This window comes from Mustela nivalis (assembly GCF_964662115.1).
Source record: "Mustela nivalis genome assembly, chromosome: 4".
Classification (NCBI taxonomy): domain Eukaryota; kingdom Metazoa; phylum Chordata; class Mammalia; order Carnivora; family Mustelidae; genus Mustela; species Mustela nivalis.
In genome coordinates this window covers 54,463,577-54,484,139 of record NC_139023.1, presented here as the reverse complement: position 1 = coordinate 54,484,139, position 20,563 = coordinate 54,463,577, and the positions used below count along the sequence as shown (strand labels likewise).

At 46.4% G+C, this 20,563-nt stretch overlaps 1 protein-coding gene across 1 annotated transcript; it reads right to left on the bottom strand.

The window, feature by feature from the left end:
- Window positions 1-1,103: 1,103 nt before the first annotated feature.
- Window positions 1,104-20,071, bottom strand: QDPR (quinoid dihydropteridine reductase). The gene is made up of 7 exons (XM_082728446.1): window positions 19,898-20,071; window positions 17,611-17,703; window positions 12,661-12,757; window positions 9,765-9,905; window positions 5,546-5,654; window positions 4,058-4,141; window positions 1,104-1,793 (listed from the first exon to the last, which is right to left on the bottom strand). The coding sequence occupies exons 1-7, from the start codon at window positions 19,994-19,996 to the stop codon at window positions 1,688-1,690; spliced, it is 729 nt and encodes a 242-aa protein (XP_082584572.1). The 5' UTR covers window positions 19,997-20,071; the 3' UTR covers window positions 1,104-1,687.
- Between the last annotated feature and the right edge of the window lie 492 nt (window positions 20,072-20,563).

The following is a 20,563-nucleotide window of genomic DNA, read 5'->3' as shown; positions in this document are numbered from 1 at the left end:
TGTCATACAGATGGGTCATTCAGATAAAACTTCTCTGCTAACAACCCTTATTCAGGGAAAGATGCCCACTTTAGATTCTTCTGTGTAGTTAAGGGAGGGGCCCAAGTTTCTCTTGAGCTCATGGGGTCTTACCTGCCTTCAGCTCAAAATATGCATCAGGCCCAAATGGCCCATTTGGGGTGGCTTGCCCTTGGTCCCCCCAAAGTACAGCATCAAGGGTCCAAAAAGTCCCGTCAAATAGTTAAATACATAAGTGCCAAATGGCCCAGCAACCCCACTCTACCCAAAAGAACTAAAAACAGGTCCCCCTATCAATGCTCCTAGCAGCACCAGTCACATCAGCCAAGAGGCAGAAACCATCCACGAATGTATCCACTCAGGAGGGGATAAATTAATTGCAGTCTATACAGACAAAGAAATACTGTTAGCCACAGAAAGGAACGAGGTACGGACACCTGCTCCTTTGTGGGTGAGCCTGGAAAATAGGCAGAGCGAGAAGCCCGGCACCAAAGGCTGCATGTTACTGGACTCCACTCACATGACAAATCCAGAACAGGCCACTTCACAGACCGGAAGCAGATTCGTGGTTGCCAGGGCCTGGAGGCACACATGGGGAACGAGGAGCAACCGATCAGTGGGGATGGGGTTTCACTTGGGTGATGAGTATACTCTGGACCTAGACAGTGGTGGTGGTTAAAAAGCACTGTGAACACACTAAATGCTACTGAATTTTCCGCTTTAAAATGCTTAATTTTGTTATTTGAATTTTACCTCAATAGAAATCTTTTTAAAAGAATCAAAAAAGCAGGCACCAGGGTGGCTCAGTCGGTTCAGAGTCTGCCTTCGGCTTGGGTCAGGATCCCAGGGTCCTGGGATCGAGCTCCACGTGGGGCTCCCTGCTCAGGGGGTAGCCTCCTTCTTCCTCTCCCTCTGCCTACCGCTCCCCCTACTTGTGCTCTCGCTTGCTCTCTGACAAATAAATAAATAAAATCTTTAAGAAAGAACGAACTTATCTTGGGCTTTGAGTCCTCCCCTTCACCCTGACGGCTGTAGGTTCATCTGTATCTGTATTTAAGACGCGGCTAATGAAAGAAGACAACACAATAAATGAAGTGCATTTATTAGCAAGATAAACTCCAAATGAACACAAGTAGTTCTGCTGCACTTTTGGCAACTGTACAGGAAAAAGGTATCTGAACAGAATCCACGGGATTTTAGTTACACCACAAAAGGAGCTGTAAGGCAGTTCAATTTGAGACTCCAACAACAATATCCATGACATAAATTTCACATTCAAAAATAACTCAGGCCCCCAAAACATCTCCTGTATCAACAAACCTCTGAACTGGGCAGGCGGGTCAACAGCCACCGTCAGGGACAGAGATCGGAGTCTCAAATGCAATTCAAGATGACCCAGATACAAGAAGGGCCCACTCAACACCTCCTAAACTCACATCGCTGACCCAGACAGACGTGCCATCTGCGGGCCTCCACCCTCATGTATCTTTTTTATTTCCCATAAACATTTTACATTGTCCGGGGAGGAAAAATGCACATTGGGAAAGAGGAAAAATAGGACTCGCTATCTCGGACCACAAACAGGATTAGAGAAAACACAGGGCTGGACACAGCCACGCTGAGACAGACGACTCGTCTGGCAGGTCCCGAGGAGGCACTGAGATGAAGCTTAAAAATACGCCGGGGTGAGCTCTGTCTTTCCCTCTGTGGTTACCACCTGGATCAGGCTCCCTGAGCTCGGCCGGTTTTTCCCTGTGATCCAGTCATGGAAGGTTCTAGAACACAGAAGATCAGCTTTACATTTTCAAAGCAAAAATCTGAACACATGCTTCTATTCCCACCCGTGGCTTGGAGGGAGAGGAGAGGAGCAGCAGCCGTGGAAAAAGCCACAGAGACACCCACCCAGGCCCCCTGTGATCTCAATATTCATTCGAATTTCCAAGTGGCAGGATTCAGCGAGATTTTAACTTAAGTACATTTGTATTCTTCTTCATTGTTGGAATCCTTTATAACCCAGCACTGTGATTTTAAGTGACTAAAAAGAAACCTTAACTCGTTAATTCTAAGAGATAAGAGATATATTTTACTCTATTACTCTCCTAGAAATTTAAAAGAAAAGAAATTCATTTTTTTCTTTTTTAAGAAAACAAAAATGGAACACCCACAGTAATGGGCAAAGATACCAAAAAACAGACTATTAAAATACAATATATTAAAAGCAGGAATGGGGGGGGATTGACACTCTGTGTGGAGGGAGGGAACCCTGCTTGGGAAGACCTCTAAGAAGATAGAAATTAAAAAGGACACAGCACATTCACGAGGTATAACAAGTAGCTGATAATCTTTCGAACATTTACATTGAGTGCATGGTCCCTTGGACAATTTGCCAGCTAGGACTCTGCACCTTCATTAACTGGGAAGCACTCAGGAGGTCCTGGGATATTCTTCAGTGCCGATCAGTAACCTGACCAGAGCTGACATTCAATGTCAAGTCATTCGAGGGCCCACTCTTGACAGCTGAAGAAGCCGAGAGCCGTTATTACATGAGCCGAAAGACCAAAGCACGGCTGAAACTCCCTGACATAACATCCATGACCCTTCTCTGGGGCCAGGCAAGGCTTAGGGAAGTCTGTGAAGGAGACTGGTTTTGAGGCTGGATGTGTCAGCACAGGTGTGCTACTTACACATGTATCAAACTGTCTTATTTCATCTTCCTCATTAGTCTGCTGTAGAAGAGGGAGAACACCAAGCTCCAGACATTCAAGGCACATTTCATGCCACTTTGCCAAGTGAGTTTTCAAATCCCACAAATGGTATCGTGACTTCTGGGACAAAGGAGGGCTATCCCAGCCACCTCTGTGGACCTACGGCTTGGCTCTAATTCACACACATGACCCCAGATGTTGCATCTAGAACCTAGGTCATGGATGTCGTTGGGAAGTGTTGGCTTTTAAAAAAGAAGCTTAAATGCAAAACCCAATTCAAACTCTGGGAGGCAGAAAGAACTGTGGGCCCCATTAAGACCACCGGCTCAGCAGCCACACCCTTCGGCTCAAATCTCAGCTCTGCTACCTGATCTTAGGCATGCTCCTTACTCCCCAGCCCCCAGGGCTCCAAGTCCTCAAACCTTAAATAAAGATGAGAGCACTTCCCCCACTGACTTGCTATGAACATTAAATAAGAGAATAGTTAAGGGTTTAAAATGGTACCTGGCACATAAAAAGGACTACTTAAAACTAGTCCCAAACATCAGATAAAAGTCCCTGGTATCTCTCAATTTAATGAAAAAGAGAACCTCAGGCCAGAAGCACATCCCATACCGATGCCAGGCGGGGGATGGTCAGCCCCAGCTCGGTGAAGGCAGGGACTGCTCCTTATCCATCTCCCTGCCCAGGGCCCAGCGCAGCATCTGGCCCACAGCGGGTGCTCAGGGAGTACGTCTTACCACATGGAGGGCTTTGGGGAACTGAGATCTAGACACACACAACACGGTGAGAAAACTCACTCTTTCTCTGTGATCTTCAAATGCCACCCAAATTCACAAAGGGCTGAATGGGATTTGGGGAACATAGGACACCTTCTGTAGGTCTGTGTCTCAGTGCTAATGCAGACACAGGAGCCCTGATGTGCCCTAGATCAGCATCTTACCCCCAGACCGCGGCTCCCCTAAGCAGAGATGACAATGTTAACAGAAGTAGAGGTTTACGGAACACCTACTGCATGCATCAGACATCGTGACAAGCCAAGCGTTCCCACATGTAATACCCCTCACAGTTATGAAGGACTCCATTATACAGATGGGGAAACTGAGGCCTGGAGCAGTGAGACAATGCGCTCAGGCCGGTCAGCTCGAGATTCAGAGGTCAGCACTATCAAGCCCCCTCTAAGATTCACACAGATGTGTGACACACCCTCGGGGGCCTGGTGACCTCACAGAGCCGTGTGTTAGCTCAGAGAACACAGCTTGTCCCCCAGTCTATAAAAGGTGGACAACTGAGGCAGGCAGGTGCCCATATTATGACACCATGTCAGTACTCACTCAACTAGGAACTCCAAGGGCGTCCAGGAACTGAAGTCGGCCTCAGGCATGGATTTCCTGTTCATTGGGGTATCCAGGGTCACCCTGCAGGGCACAGACACGGGGCTGTTGTGTGTACCTGCTGGCTCTCAGAATTATAGCCACCCCAACCTCCTCGGCTGGGAAAATGCACGATGAGCCTCTGGCACCAGGGGTGGCCACAGACACAGAAAGGTCCCATGAGGACAGTCAGAGGGAAGCCAGGGAGCCCTCCACACTTATAGACATCACGTCCAAACCTAACTCAGGGTGGTGCTTCATGACTCACCTTCCAGGCAGACAGGAACAAAACGAAAAAGTCTTTTTTAAAACACAGTCCTGTCATTTCTTAAGTATCGTCTTTATGAAATAAACTGTTTTGCTGCTTTTATCTTTACTCCATGTCCTAAAACGTAGCAGACTCATCTCTCAGGATTTTTTAAGGGTACTAAAAATAGTATTCCCTTAAGTATGGGAAAAAAGTCTCATCCTTCGTTTTTGTGGCTGTTTTCTATAAAACCTCGAGATTTTCAACAAGAGAATACAGAATGCAGATAGGTATGACTCTCCCAAGAACACTCAGACCTCAGGAATCATTCAAAACAGCTACGGGAGGGCGCCTGGGTGGCTCAGTTGGTTAAACAACTGTCTTTGGCTCAGGTCATGATCCTAGAGTCCCGCATCAGGCTCCCAGCTCCGCGGGGAGTCTGCTTCTTCCTCTGTCCTTCTCGTCTCTCATACTCTCTCTTATTCTCTCTCTCCCTCCCTCAAATAAATAAATAAATAAATAAATAAATAAATAAATAAATAAAGCTTAAAAAAAAAAAAAACAGCTGGGGAACAGGTCACAGATTCACAACAGTTCACAAGTGAAAGGGAACCAGAAATCCCAGGACCCTCTCGATTCCAATGTCCGCTTTCGAGAACTGCAGGCAAGAGGCAAGCCAGTTGGTGCTGGAATCCTTCCAGCAGGAAGGAACTCTACCTCCAAAGCAGCTGCCTTGCCTTGGGACGGCTGACGAGGGACCCTCTTCCTGGTCACCAACAGGAGTATCTCCCAGTTTCCCACATTCTCCCTCAGACCCCAGCCCCTACCACACACAAACACACCCACACAAACACTAAATACAATCTCTCTTCCACTGACCTTATTAACTTAAAAGAACTATACCTATCAAAATAAAATGTGTAGGCTACGTTTAATAAGGAGGAACAGAGGGACAGATAGAGGGAAGGAAAAAAAACCCAGAAAGAAAAAAGGCAAGACAGACCAATCCACCCCTCAGCCAATCAGTCACTCTGGATAGCCCGGGGACTAGCCCAACATCTGAAGAAGCATCTTCAGGGCCTCTGGCAAATTCTAGAAGCCAAGACAACAGCACACACGAATTCCCGGTGGAAAGCTACTCAAATGTTAACTCTTGGCAGTGGGGCAGAGGTGGGTAGGGACCGGGAAGCCCCACCACTTACGGGAGCACAGCGACTGCTGCAGAGCCGGAAGGCATGCCGCTGTTCTTCCCGGCGAGGCTCTGGCACAACTGGTGTACAGCGCCCTTGGCCATGCCGTAGCCGATCATCCCTGGGGAAGGGGGAGAAAACAGTTCAGTGACCAGTGGCCACCACGAGTGTGTCCAGAGACCATAGCGCCAGTCTTGGAGGAAGAGAAGGATGGACACCTGTAGAGAGAAAGGGAAAGGGACATAATATTCAAGTGTTCCTGTTACTCACCCCACAGTTCACATTTATCATAAAAACCATGAGGTCGATCTTATTTTTACCGCTGATCAAACCGAGGTGCGGACAGGGTGCGAAACGTGCCCAGGCTCACACACAGACTTGCATCGAGGTTAGAGGCCAGGCAAGAGCTGCGTCTAAACCCTCAGATCAATACGTGCTCAAGGGTGAGATGGAGCAGTCATCTGGAGAGCAGGCTGCCCAAGTTCAAGTCCCAGCTCCTCCACTCACCACTGAAGAAATCACAGGCAAGTTTTCAAAACCTTTCTAATCCTGTTACCCCATCTGGAAAATGGAGACAAAGGACCTGACTGTGGGTTCAGCCCAAGACAGGTGCTCAATAAACGTTTCCCGTCAAAGTGACAGCAGTAGTGTGCCCCACTCACTGTTTATAAGGAATAGCAAATGAACAATTCTCACGTTTTAAGGATACACACACAATCTATTAATCTTCCTTTCCTCCCACCGGGTCGGTGAAGAATGCTGAATGAAGCCAGCCATGCGTTTCACTAGGTCCGGTTTCCGTCTGTCCCACAGACAGGTGGCAAGAACCCGGTCTCTCTCCCCCACCGGATTCCAGGTGAAGATTCTCTCTAACCAACAACAACCAAGCAAGTAAACACTTCTCCTCCTTCAAAAAACCACTATTTCTTCTGGAGATCAGCAGCCTTCTCAGAAACACCCAGCAAGCATGCTGTTCAAGGTATTAACAGATGAGAAGGCATCAAAAATCCAGGGGAGGTGCGGACCACAGCCCAGCTAAGGAACCAATCACTACACTCTCCAACAGCAACCCTGAATTGCAAAAGAGGGTCAAGGTCTCAAAGCGCTACTGGGAAGCACAAGAAGATTTCGCCATCTCTGGCTTCTCTGTCTCATCTGGGGAAGGAAACCAACAGTGATATAAAGATCTAACACACTCTGCGTGATTAAAATTAACCAGCACACGAATCTTACGCACGCGCAGCCCCAGGCCCCAGCAGACATGCAGGGCCCCCTCCTCATTCCATTCAAACAACACGATGAAGAAAGAAACAAGCAACCAGCAACAAGCTACCAGGGACCCTTATGACTTAATTCCACAGGATTCCACACAATGTAGGTAAGGGGATCATTTGCAAGATGCATTCACGGGGAAGATAAACACTTTCCTCCCAATTATTAAAATGATCAGTGTAGTCCCTAAAGACTGATTTCCAAACACAGCATAGATCCCTAGGTGGTAAACAAGTAATCACCTTCCTTCTAATCATTTATCCACCAGGAGATGCTACAGATATAAGCCTGGACACTGAAGGGTGAGGTTTTCTGAGTACTTTTCCAAGAGAAAACTCTCCAATTTTGAACAACCTTTCCTTTTTTTTTTTTTTTAAGTTTTATTTATTTATCTATTTCAGAGAGAGAGAGAGGGCACAAGCAGAGGGAATGGCAGAAGGAGAGGGAAAAGCAGGCTCCCCACTGAGCAGGGAGCCTGATGTGGGGCTCGATCCCAGGACCACAGGACCACGACCCAAGCCGAAGGCAGCTGCCCAACCCACTGAGCCACCCAGCCACCCTTTGAACAACCTTTCTTAAAAAAACAAAAACAAAAATCTTTCTTGTGCTTGAAGGACCACTAAGCCTATTCGTCAGTTACTTTTGGATTATACACAGATTTCCCCAGATTACTCTGGGATCTTAATCAAAGTTAAAAGACCTCATGATTCAAATACATTTAACAACATCTAACTAAGAACTTAAACATGAACAAGCTTATTAATACACGAAGCAGAAATAGCTGGGCTTTTAACATCAGTCTGGAATAAATAATAATGAAAGTTCACACTGACCACTGACTCTATAATTTAATCTTTCTAAGCCATTTACATCCATTAAGATATTTACAAGTCTCAACTACTACACAGAGGTGGTACAATTATTTATCCCCATTTTACAGATGACTAAACTGAGGCTCAGATAAGTTAAATAACTTGCCAAATATTGCACAGTAAGCGACCAAACCACAACAGAAAACCAATCAGTGTGATTCCAAAACAATGCAGTCTTAGCCAATATCCAAAACTATAAATAAAAAAGGTATTTAAAAGCCAAAATAAAGGAAAAGACTGTTTTGTTCTTTAGAAAAATCAGTCTTTTGGTCATAGGGTTTTCTTTTTTAAATGGCAAGCTATTTACTCATTTCTCTACTCACTTTCTAGTGCCTCTGTTCTATGTCACCTTTAATAAAAATCAGATCTCAACCAAACTAACACCTAACATTTACAGAGCTATAATTACTGCAAGAGCCATGGGTGTGTAAGATCACAGGCTCCAAGACATCTAATATGAAAATGATTGCCAAGAAATTGTTAATTTGTAAGAGCCTTACACTTCAGTGACTTACATTAAAATTGAAAAAGGTGCTCGAGGTCTCTACCACTTACTAAAAAGCACCTCCTCCCCAAAAAACCTCCCTTCCTTTTTTTAAGAGAAGAGCTTACTTAGGTAGCAGAGGGAGACACTTTCTGCCTCTCTGTGCTGTTCCCCTACCCCACTTAAACTTCATTAGCCTTATCCCAAAGGGAGAGTTATGGATTGACTTGTACCCCCAAAATTCGTATGTTGGAATCCTAACCTGTGGTACCTCAGAACGTGACTGTATTTGGAAACAAGGTCTTTAAAGGGGTCCTGAAGTTACAGTGAAGCCTTTGGGCCCTCAAGTAATGTGACTGATGTCCTTACAAGAAGAGGGGATCAGGACAGACACACAAAGGGAAGACCACAAGAGGACACAGGGAGCAGTCGCCATCTGAAAGCCAAGGAGAGAGGCCTCAGAAGACACCTAGCCTGCCAATACCTCCGTCTCAGGCTTTCCAGCCCCAGGAACTGTAAGAAAATAAGTTTCTCTGTTTAACCCCTGAGGCCACAGTCCTTTGTCACAGCAGCCCCAGGAAATGAAGTAAAAATGCCAAGGAAAAATGCCAACATCACATCTATGTGATGCAGGAGAAAAGATACACAATTTAGAAAGGATCCAGGGTTTTGGTTCAAAGTAAATCTGCAGTTCACTGATGCCATCATGACCCGTCACTTCACTGAACTTCCAGTCTGCCTGCCTGTTAAAGGCAAGGGAAGAACCACCCCCCTCAGGATTCAGTGAGAATATACACAAGAGGACAGGAGCAGCTGTAAGAGGGCTGGGCCCACGCTGGGCACTGGATACGCGTCCATGCCTCCAATGCCTCATGGCTACACATCGGTGTGACATTACTGCCACTTACGATGAGAGAAACTACAGCAGAATTTGGTCAAAGACATCAAAGAATCTGTTCAAAGCCCCTGGGCTCTGGCGGAGAAACCACTGCTGGCTTCTCTTACCCTACAACCTCCGTTTCCAGAGGCTGAGCTGCTTCCCAGGGACACACAGACACTCTGCCGTGAGGATAAAATGTGTTTATTTTTTTTTTTAAGATTATTTATTTATTTATTTATTTGACAGAGAGATAGATCCCAAGCAGGCAAAGAGGCAGGCAGAGAGAGAGAGAGAGGGAAGCAGGCTCCCTGCTGAGCAGAGAGCCCAATGCGGGGCTCGATCCCAGGACCCGGGATCACGACCTGAGCCGAAGGCAGAGGCTTAACCCACTGAGCCACCCAGGTGCCCCTAAAATGTGTTTATTAACTGATCAGTATCTAGCTCAGCACCACGCCTTGAAGGGTAGATCTCTGACATGGGAAGCCAGTGGGAATGCCAGATTCCAGGACTCTGTCCCCACATCAGCATGAAGACAATGCACCTAGAAGGGTCAGGAGCCCTCCCCCTAAAAAGATCCAGGCCTCAAGGAAGCCAACTCCACCCAGCTGTAAAGCATCTTGGGGGGTGAGAGGCTCCCAGGTCCCTGACCTCAGGGACGCACCCAGCAGCCCAGGAGGGAAGGGGGAGTGCTCCCTTTTCACAGACTGGGAAATGAAGGCTTACCAGGAGTCCCATCCAGAGCAGCCTTGGCACCAGCCAAGGTCAGGAGGCCTCCTTCCTTGAGGTGCTTGGTGGCCAGGTGGCTGGAGATGGTCGACGTCCACATGCTCTGCTTCCACATCAGGTCACAGTTCTTAAAGAGAGCTGAGTGGAGAAAGGAAAACATGTGAGCTCAGCATCTGCAGGGAAGACAGTGGAAGGTAAGCTCCACTTCACGAGGCGTCACGAGGCCCCAACACCCCAACAGCCACTCCTCCCCTCCCAGTCCCCAGCGACAAGGTCCAGTCCAAACGGCACAGGACCTGTAGTCAGAGACTTGGGTTTGAAGCCAGGCCACAGGATTACTTGAGTCTCAGCTTCCTCACATGTTAACTAATACACCGAACTGGCTCTAACTAAAAAAATTGTTCTTCTTTATAAAGGGCAAGAGACTCAGAATAAGAACCTGTATGTCTAAGTCAGGTTCTACCTAGAATAAAAATCTGAGGGACTAGTACTGTATGGACATAAAGAGGGATTTTATAGAGCTACATTTTTTATGGCTGAAAGTTTAATACCAGCTTTAAAGATTCTTTAAAAGACAGCTGATAAAACAACCACTTCACGCTTATTTTCACCCTCTGGCCTCGCCTGAGATGTGGTGGGGAATAAGTGCTAATGTACATCCCGTCACCCACCAGGCAAGAGAGAAAGAAGCCACAGGCCAGAGAGAAAAGGCTTCCTGATACAGGAGGACGGGTCATCAGGCGGAGATAACCTGGGCACTGCATTTCCCAGCTACAAAGGACTAGACCAAAAAAACAAAAAAAGTCATCAATTCTTGTTTCCAAAACACACAAAAGGCTATGAGGGTGTTTTGCCAATCTGATCACCCCACAAAATAACAATTTTGCATGTAATTGATTTCACAGAGAAATCAATCCCTTTTTTACAGAGCTTTGACTGATACACATAGAAGGAATGATAGAATTTAAAAACCACTGACTCAGGCAGAGATTATCAATGGAGGCATAACACCACTAGGTTTGGGGAATTTGAGACCCTCAAGGGGCTTAGAAATAGGACATTCACACACAATGCCCACATGGCATCCCACAATCACTAACTACCAGCAGGAAAACGTTACCTTCCCAATGGCAGTCTTTCGCTACCACCTTAACCGAGCACCCAACGGACATCACTGTAGGTGGCGACATGATCTGACCTTGTTAAGTATCCCAACGTGATGTCACATGAAGCACACATCACTCAGGAGGAACACTCACCTCCAAAATACTTAATCTGGATCTAAGTAAGTCTCTTGATCTAAATTCTAGTTCACAGGAAATACCATGGACAAGGAACAAGGAACATGACACCTTAGAGAAATGGACAAATTCAGTATGCAGGACAGTCTATGAGAAAAATGCTCTGAACACACCAAGTCTATCATAGGGAAAAAAAAAATTCTAGATTAAGGGACTAAAAACAACAAAATGCAATGCACAAACCCTGACTAGAATATTTAGGTGGGGGAAAAAAATGATACAAGGTCTGGAATAAATTAAGGAATCTGAATAATCTGAATGCAGCCTGAGTATTAGTAATCTTAATAGAATTATTATTAACTTTCTTAGGGAGGTCCATGGTACTATGAGAATGTAGGAGAATGGGTTTACTCCCTAAAGATGCATGCCAAAGAGTGGCACAATGTCAACGTACTTTCAAATGGTTAACAAAAAAATACACACACAGGACACACACACACCAGAAAACAAGAGAGCAGGAATCCAGCAAATGTTAATTACTGAATCTAGATACGTACACAAATCATAACAAGGAAGAAAAATAAGTAATATTTGAGGTTTTTTTTAAAGATTTTATTTATTTGACAAACAGAGATCACAAGTAGGCAGAGAGGCAGCCAGAGAGAGAGAGGAAGGAGGCTCCCTGCTGAGCAGAGAGCCTGATGTGGGGCTCGATCACAGGACCTTGGGATCATGACCTGAGCTGAAAGCAGAAGCTTTAACCCACTGAGCCACCCAGGTGCCCCAGTAAATACGTTTTTAAAAATGTTTCAGTGTCAGGCAACCATAAAAATTTCATTAATATTTTATTATTTCCAGATGTTTATATTTTCAACTAAAATATATATACATATTAAATTTAACAGAGAGAGAGGGGGAAGCAGGCTCCCTGCTGAGCAGAGAGCCCAATGGCCTCGATCCCAGGATCCTGAGATCATGACCTGAGCTAAAGGCAGAGGCTTAACCTACTGAGCCACCCAGGCGCCCCACTTCTTGCAACTTCTGTTCTTTCAACTTCTCTGTATGCTTGAAAATTTCCATAGTAAGTTGAAAAATATATCCAGCTTTATTTTTTTAAGTAACCATTATTTATTTATTTATTTGAGAGTGAGAGAAATCGAGAGAGAGAGCACCCATGGAGGGGGAGGGGCAGGGAAAGGGAGGAGCAGACTCTCTGCTGAGCAGGTACCCTGGGATCACGAAGGGAGCCTAAGGCAGGCAGGCGCCCAACCGACTGAGCCATCTAGGTACCCCTATACTCAGTTTTAATACACACACAGTTTGGAGTCTGACTTTCAGAAGAATCTCTCCATTTCTCACATATCCTCCAGTTCCCAGTAAGAGGTCCTGAAAGATTAGGGTGGACACAATACTGATTTCTTTCTGCTTCTATTCTAAACTTCAAACTCAACGTCCCTTTTCCCTAACCCCCTTTTATGGGAAGTTTTTCCTTTATCTGTCACATGGGAGGTTAATCCCTACCTTTCAGAGCTATTGCAAAGCTTCTGGAAGAAATACAGAAAACATCTGGCCGGCACATGGGATGGACCCAATCCGTGCCAGCTGGACAAAGAGCAAAGTGGAATGAATGATTAATGCAGAAAAGGACTCACACTTGGATTTAGCATTGCCTCCAGCCCAGCCTCCAGCCACACAAAGGATCGCGTCCACCTTCTCCTCACCCAAGAGCTTTCCGACCTCAGCAGTCACCTTAAATGAAAGGGACAAAAAAGTGCATAAACTGTCAGGTAATCCTAAACAGGCTAACATCTTCATGGACACCTCCGTTTATTTTTCACTTTGTTTCAAAGCCAGTTAACAGCACCTGGCAATGAACACTTTGAAAGATTGGATGCACCACCAATCTACAGTAAGCATTTTGGATAAGGAAACCCAACGACACTTCAGTGTGATTTTTATAAAGCAATCTCGAGTCTTCTCTGCAACATCCTGAAGGGCTGGGACCTAAGCATGCCTCGAATAAAACAACGGGAGTCAAGTTAGGAGATGGCTTTAAAATTTAAAGAATTCACCGAGAGCTTCACTGCCCACAACTAACCTTCTGGTATATTTCTTTCCAGACTTTCTTCACGCATCACAGAAACACTATCTGAGATAATCAATTCTTCTTTCCCCTCCATACAAAAATCCCCGTAAGTGCAACTCCAAATCAAAACGCCAGTGAAAAATTATATTTTTTAAAAAGAGCAATAAAAAATAACTATACTTCAATTAAAAAAAATAAAAAGTCAATCGCAAAATGTTGATCAATACCAGGTACATGGTGTTCATTTATCTCTCTACTTCTGTTTGAAATTTTTGAAGTGTTGCAAATATATACATGTCCTTTTGTTACAATTTATCAGAACAAAAATCTGGCAAGACAGGCAATTCTGGCCATCAATCACACAGTCCTTTCCCACTTCTAGAATGGCTAAGATGACCTGACCCAAGTGGCAAGTGTTACCAGTGGCAACATTTCAGTCCCCCACCTCTTTCCCCATCAATTTTTTTTTTTTCTCTTTTAAGCAGAAAGAGAGAGAGAGAAAGAGAGAGGGAGGAGGAAGCAGGCTCCCTGCCTAGCAGACAGCCCGATGCAGAACTCAATTTCAGGACCCTGAGATCATGACCTGAGCTGAAGGCAGAGGTTTAACCCACTGAGCCACCCAGGCAGCCCTCCCCATCAATTTCTAAGGACTACAATCACTGCCTCCAAGAGAAGGGTTGGGCAATGGAAACCAATCTTTCTTCTCCCTATACCCCATACCTGCATCTTTCCTCTTAAGAAATTCCTGAATTTCCCTTGGTCTCTATTCATGAGTGTCTCACCTAATCCTGCCTTACATTTGTCGACCTTCCTCCTGTTAACGCTGGTTGCCAGGCTGCCCCAGCCTCTCATTCTTTTTTTTTTTTTTTTAAGATTTTATCAATTTATTTGACAGAGATCACAAGTGGGCAGAGAGGCAGGCAGAGAGAGAGGAGGAAGCAGGCTCCCTGACAGGCAGAGAGCCTGATGTGGGGCTCAATCCCAGGACCCTGGGATTATGACCTGAGCTGAAAGCAGAGGCTTTAACCCACTGAGCCACCCAGGTGCCCCCCGGCCTCTCATTCTTAAATCAAGTCCTGTTACCAAGAGCCCAGATCCCAGCTGCCAGACGCTGGAGATCTTCCAATATCCATAGGTACACACAGCCCTGTGCATGTTCTACTCTTCAGGGAAGTATGTAGCCCACAGAAACAATGTGCCTGTTTGACTTGTTTTTACATTTGTGTATTTTAAAATTCCTCCCCCTTCAATTTTACTCTCTGCCCAACAGTTTTCCAAAGACTTAATGCCTTTTAGGGTGCCTGGGTGGCTCAGTCGGTTAAGCCTCCGACTCTTATTTCAGCTCAAGTCATGATCTCAGGGTTGTGAGATCAAGCCCCATGTGAGATTTTCCCTCTCCCTCTGTCCTCTCTCCCCCCCCAAAAAAAAGAAAAAAGAAAAAAAAGATTTAATGCCTTTCTCACATCTTATCTCCACACTGTCTCTAGTGAATTTCCTGCCTCGGGGGTCAATTTTACTCATATTAGGATTGAATTTCCTCTTCTGAAGCCTTAAAAACAAAAATTGGATGTCATGTCGTTTTTCCAGAAATTCTTAACTAAGTGAGTGGGGGTTAGGGAGGGTTAAAGGTTTTAAAGTCTGAACTTGTAATAACTAAGGCATTGCTCCATCTTTCTCTTTAAAATGCACTGGGTGCCTGGGTGGCTTAGTGGGTTAAAGCCTCTTCCTTCAGCGACTCGGATCATAATTCCAGGGTCCTGGGCTCTCTGCTCAGCGGAAGCATGCCTCCCCCTCTCCCTCTGCCTGCCTCTCTGCCTACTTGTGATCTCTGTCAAATAAATAAATAAAATCTTTTAAAAAAATAAAATAAATAAAATAAAATGCACTGTCAAGTCTCAGATGGGGTCAATTTCAAAAACACACATGACCTCAAAAACCTGTAATTAACAGGAAGAGACAAGACAATGAACACAGACAGAAGAGCTGCTGATACCCAAGCCCAGGTGCTTCCTTGTATTTACTTTATCTCTCATTACTTGGTTCACATAGAGCTCTGCTGTGAGGGGCAGCTTAGCATGGAGTCAAGAGCACAGATATCAAACCCCCACTGCGTAGGTTCAAATCCCAACTCTGCCACCTCCTGCCTGTTTGACCTTGAGCAAATGCCAGAGACGTTTTCTGCTTCAAATTCCCCATTTTGAAAAGAGAGATCAATCAGAAACTTTGTTCTGGGAGTGTAACAGAAATTAAGCAAGTTAAAATGAATCAAGCACTTAGACCAGAGCCTGACATGTAACACTGCCTAGCTGGGTTTTATTATTAAGCCCATTAAGGCCAACGGGTAATCACCGGGTTCAGCAAACATTAGGATCATGTCAAGAAAAGTAAGAACAACAAAAATCTATATTCTGGAATAAGTCAGCTGGCTTTTTGCATCCTAACCTCTGTCAAACGGATGCTGTAGAAAGAGCAAATGAGCAAGACAGTATGCTCAGTTTGGATTATTGTTTTTCATTTTTTAGACTTACACATGCATACATTTGGAGAAATGGATTGGAAGGAAATACTACAAAACATTAACTACATAGTGGGGCTAAACCCCCCCCTTCTTTTTGCTTTATTTAATTTTCTGTATCATACATGAATCACTTTTTTTTTAAGATCTTATTTTTTTAAGATCTTATTTATTTATTTGACAGAATAGAGAGCAGAAGCAGAGGGGGTGGAAGATAGAGAGAGAGGGAGAAGCAGGCTCCCTGCTCAGACCCTGATGTGGGACTCAATCCCAGGACCGTGAGATCACGACATGAATAGAAATCAAGGGTCAGATGCTCCACCAATGAAGCCATCCTCACGCCCCGATAAGTCTCTTATTAGAAAATCCATGCTCTGGGGTGCCTGGGTGGCTTGGTGGGTTAAAGCCTCTGCCTTCGGCTCAGGTCATGATCTCAGGGTCCTGAGATCGAGCACTGAATCAGGCTCTCTGTGCAGCAGGGAGCCTGCTTCTTCCTCTCTCTCTCTGCCTGCCTCTCTGCCTACTTGTGATCTCTCTCTGTCAAACAAACAAAATCTTTTTAAAAAATCAAAGAAAAGAAAATCCATGCTCCTTATCCACCACCAGCCAGCCTGTTCGCCATGTCACTTCAGTGTCTGAAACTCAGTCTCCCAAGCTCCAAAATGGGTCTATCCCCACCTGCCCACCTGCTTCACAGAGTGCTCACAAAAGTATGGCACACCACACAAAGAACGATGTGGAGATCTCCTTGGGAATGTGGGCTATAGCCCCAGCATGAGAACCACAGACAGCACAGTCCCCCAAACAGCTTGTGGGAACAGCTCTTCAGGAAAGACTGGACCACTGAGGGGCTTCTCTGATATTTACACCAAGACGGCCATCAACTTGTCAACAGTGTTGCTTCCAGGCAGTGGCAGGATCATAGGGAGAAACGGGTATTTCACATATTTGTTTGACTTCTGGTTTTCAATAAGCTATCAGTTTATAATTAAAAATAACCTCTTTTGTTAGTATTCATGTTTTCATGCTTTGAACTGGGGGGCTCCACTTTTTAGAATGCATCCTAAGTAATCAGAGATGAGACAAAGATGTTCACCACAGGATTCTTGATAATGTAGAAAAGAAAAACTACAAAACCCTTACATGTGCAGGAAGTGGAAACTAAGGAAATTAAAAATCACATGCCAACAGAGTTGGGTTTTTTTTAAGATTTTTTATTTATTTATTTGACAGAGATCACAAGTAGGCAGAGAGTCGGGCGGGGCGGGGGCAGAAGCAGGCTCCCTGCTAAGCAGAGATGTGGGGCTCGATCCCAGGACCCGGAGATTATGACCTGAGCCAAAGGCAGTGGCTTAATCCACTGAGCCAGCCAGGCACCACCAGAGAGTTTTTTAAAAGTGATCTGAAGTATTTAAATTAGGTGTTATGTCAAAAAAAAAAAAAAAAGCTCACCATGAAATATAAAATACAAGATTATCTCAACTTATGAAACTAAAAACATATAGTATGCATAGGAAAGACAAGAAAACGGGCCAAGTGACGCCTGCCTGGGTGGCTCAGTCGGTTAAGCCGTTGCCTTCAGCTCAGGTCATGATTCCAGGGTCCTGGGATCCAGTTCCGCATCGGGCTCCTTGCTTGGTGAGGAGCCTGCTTCTCTCTCTGCCTCTGCCTGCCACTCTGCCTGCTTGTGCATTCCCTCTCTCTGACAAATGAATAAATAAAATATTAAATAAAAAAAAAAGAAAGAAAGAAAGAAAATGGGCCAAAACGTGAATAGTGAGGTAACCAGAAATGGGTTATGAGTAATTTATCTTCTTTGCATTTTTTTGTTTTATTTTTACTTTTTCGAAATTTCCCTCAATGAGCTCAAATGGCTTTCGTAAGTAGAGGATACCAGTTGAAAAAAAAGAACATGTCACCGGTGGAAACCCCTCCCCCCTCCCCCTCCATGGTCCCCCTACCACAGTGCTTGCAAACATGGGGATCCTTTTCTGGAATTACCTGGTCAGCCTGCTCTGTAAACGAGTCTGTCATTTTAACCACAACACTGGCACTGGCTTCTTCATTCTCCACCACATCGATGCTGGCAACCCACTAGCAAGAAGAGAAAACAGCTTTGGTCAAGAGACAGTAAGCTTTAATTCCATTAAAGATCCACACCCAGAAATGGGGGCAATGGAGACAGGTAAGAGGCTTAAAAAGAAAACCCACTGGAGAAAGGATCTCACTCCTGGCCTCTCGCCATCCTTACAGGGACATCTGGCTTCAGTCAGCCTACCCATTACCAAGCCCCAGCCCAACCCAGCCCATCGGCCTCCAAACACCTCACCTTCCTCCTCCCCTCTCACCTCTGAAGCCAAACCATCTACCTCCAGAGACCCCCTAGACCAGGGGTCTGCATAAATCTTCGTGTATAAAGGGCCAAACATTTTGCTGGTCATACAGTCTGTGTCGAAAGGCTCAGATCTGCTATTTAAACCCCAGAGCAGCCACAGACAATCTAGATAAACCAACAAGCGTGGCTATGTTCCGGTAAAACTTCAGGTTCTGAAACTCCAGAAACGTGAATTTCATGTAATTTTCACATGTGACAAAACCGTATTCTTTTCATTTTTCTCCCCCCACCAACCATTTAAAAATGTGAAAACAATCTTAGATCATGAGGTGTACAAAACCAGACGGCAGGCCAGATCCGGCCCTTGGAGGGCTAGAGTTTTCGGACCCCTGTCCTCAAGCACAGAGGAATGGCTTTGGGTCCTCATCCCACAAACCAGTGCCTTTCTCCTGCCTATTAATTGTTAACAATTAACAGGGTTAGTGTGAAAATTAACTGAGAGAGCTCCTGGCATGGGTGACACCCAGTTCCTTCTCAGAAAGTTCCAGAGCCCCAAGGTTTGCAGGCCCCACAGATAAGTATCTCTACCACAAGCTTTGAAGAACACAGCATTCATTCAACACTCACTACTTCTATGTCACCAGCCACAGGGGATACAGACACAAAGAAAAGGTTGTATCCCAGCCCCTCCCTCCCAGGGCTCCTAGAAATGAAGAGTGAAGAGATAGGGTAGGGGAGACAGAGTGAGAGGTCAATCAGCTTGCCAGATTGTGCCAAGTGCCCCCAACCAGCGGAACCCACAAGCCTCCCCTCTTGAATACACAGTTACTAACAGAATCCACTATATTCAAGTCTGGGGAAGAGTAAATGAAATTAAGAGTATGTAGGAACACAGTGCCTAGCCCGCGGCCAGCACTCCTTACCTGTTCCCACTCTCACCTCCGCAGACCTTGGAAGACGCCTCCAACAGTCTTCCCAAGATCAGAGTAGAAGCCGGTGATGCATTTAGAATCCTTTCTAAATCCTATACGAGGTTCTGAACCAGAAGGAAACTCTCCCTCGCTCCTGCGCACCCTGACCCAGGCTCCTGCGGCTACTAACTAAACCCTCCAGAGGAAGCTCCCCAGAGCTCCAGGACATTTTGTGCAAGTGACAGCTGCAGCGAGAAGACAGAAGGCGGACCTCCACCAGGAATGCGCTGAGCCCGGCCTCGCGGCTGGGGTCAGGGTCTCTGACCACAGGTCAGTTCCACTCCTACTTGCCCCCTGCAGGGAGCATTATCCAATTACGCAAAGTAGTTGAAATCTTTTCAAAACGAAGAAGCCACCAGCATTTGCAGCGCGAGCCTTCAAAATACCGCGTCCAAGGCTGGCTAAATGATCGGGTTAATTACAATAATACTAATAGCTAACCTTTCAACAGCTCTTACCACGAGTCAGGTACTTTAAAACCACACCAATGATCTCCTTCAATCCGCACAACCCCCTAAGAGACAGCTACTAACAACATCCCCATTTTACAGATGGGGAAATTGAGATTCGAGGGCGTTAAGCAGTAAGTTCACGATTTTAGAGGTAGTAACCCGTGCCAGGCAGTCAAATTCCAGAGCGTCCTTCTCACCGTCTCTCCCTGCACCCTCAAACCCGCTCCTCTTCATTCTCCTCTGGAATGCTCTCCGGAGCCCTCCCCGACTTGCAGGGCCCGGCGGAGACCGAGCGAGCGGCCTCACCCCCACCTCCTTGAAGAGCAAAGGCCGGCACCCGGGGCGTGAGAACGCACTCGTAGTCAGGAACAGCAGACCTGTGCAAGCACGTGCAAGCGCTCCTGTTTGGGGGCGCGCAGGGGCTCCGGCTTCGTCCAGTCAGCCCTCCGGGGCTGCACGGGCAGGGCCCTCTGCTCCCTAGTCAGCCGCATTCCCGCCCGCTACAGCCGCCGGAGACCCGGCCGAATTACCCAGTTGCGGGCCCGGAACGCCTGCACGCATCTTGACCCCAGCGCGCCCCTGCCGCCGTACACCAGCACCCGGCGCGCCTCGCCCGCTGCCGCCGCCATCCTGCTACTCCCGCCCGGCTCCCGAAGCTCAGAATGCCCCGAGCCCGAACGCTGCGCCCGGGATCTCCCGGCCCCGCCCCGGCCCGCCCACCGACCTCACCAAGAGGGACCGCGTGGCCGCCAACCCCGCTCGGGGCCCGCTGCTGCCGCCTAGCGCGTGGTCAAGCTGGGCGGGTACCGACGCCCTGCAGGTGCGCCAGCAAAGCCCCGCGGCCCGCCGGCCTCTAGGTGCCGGGCACCAGCGGCGTGCAGGGCGCAGGGCTAAGGGTGGGGAGGGTGGAGAGCAGGTGTGCGCTCACGATGTTGAGAGTCCACGGGGGACACAAACAAAACCACGTATATATTTTACCTTTAAGTAAGAGTGCAGGCAATAATAATACTTTTAATTAATTAATTAATTAATTAATGGTGCAGGCTCTGAAGCTCGACAGCCTGGCTTCCCTGTTTAATAGCTGAGTGCCCCTAAGCAACTTGCTTAACTGCTCTGTGCCTCGGTCCGCTCTCAGTGAAATGAGAATACTAATGGTCTGTCCTCCTAGAGTTCTGGAAATGATTTTTTTAAATAAT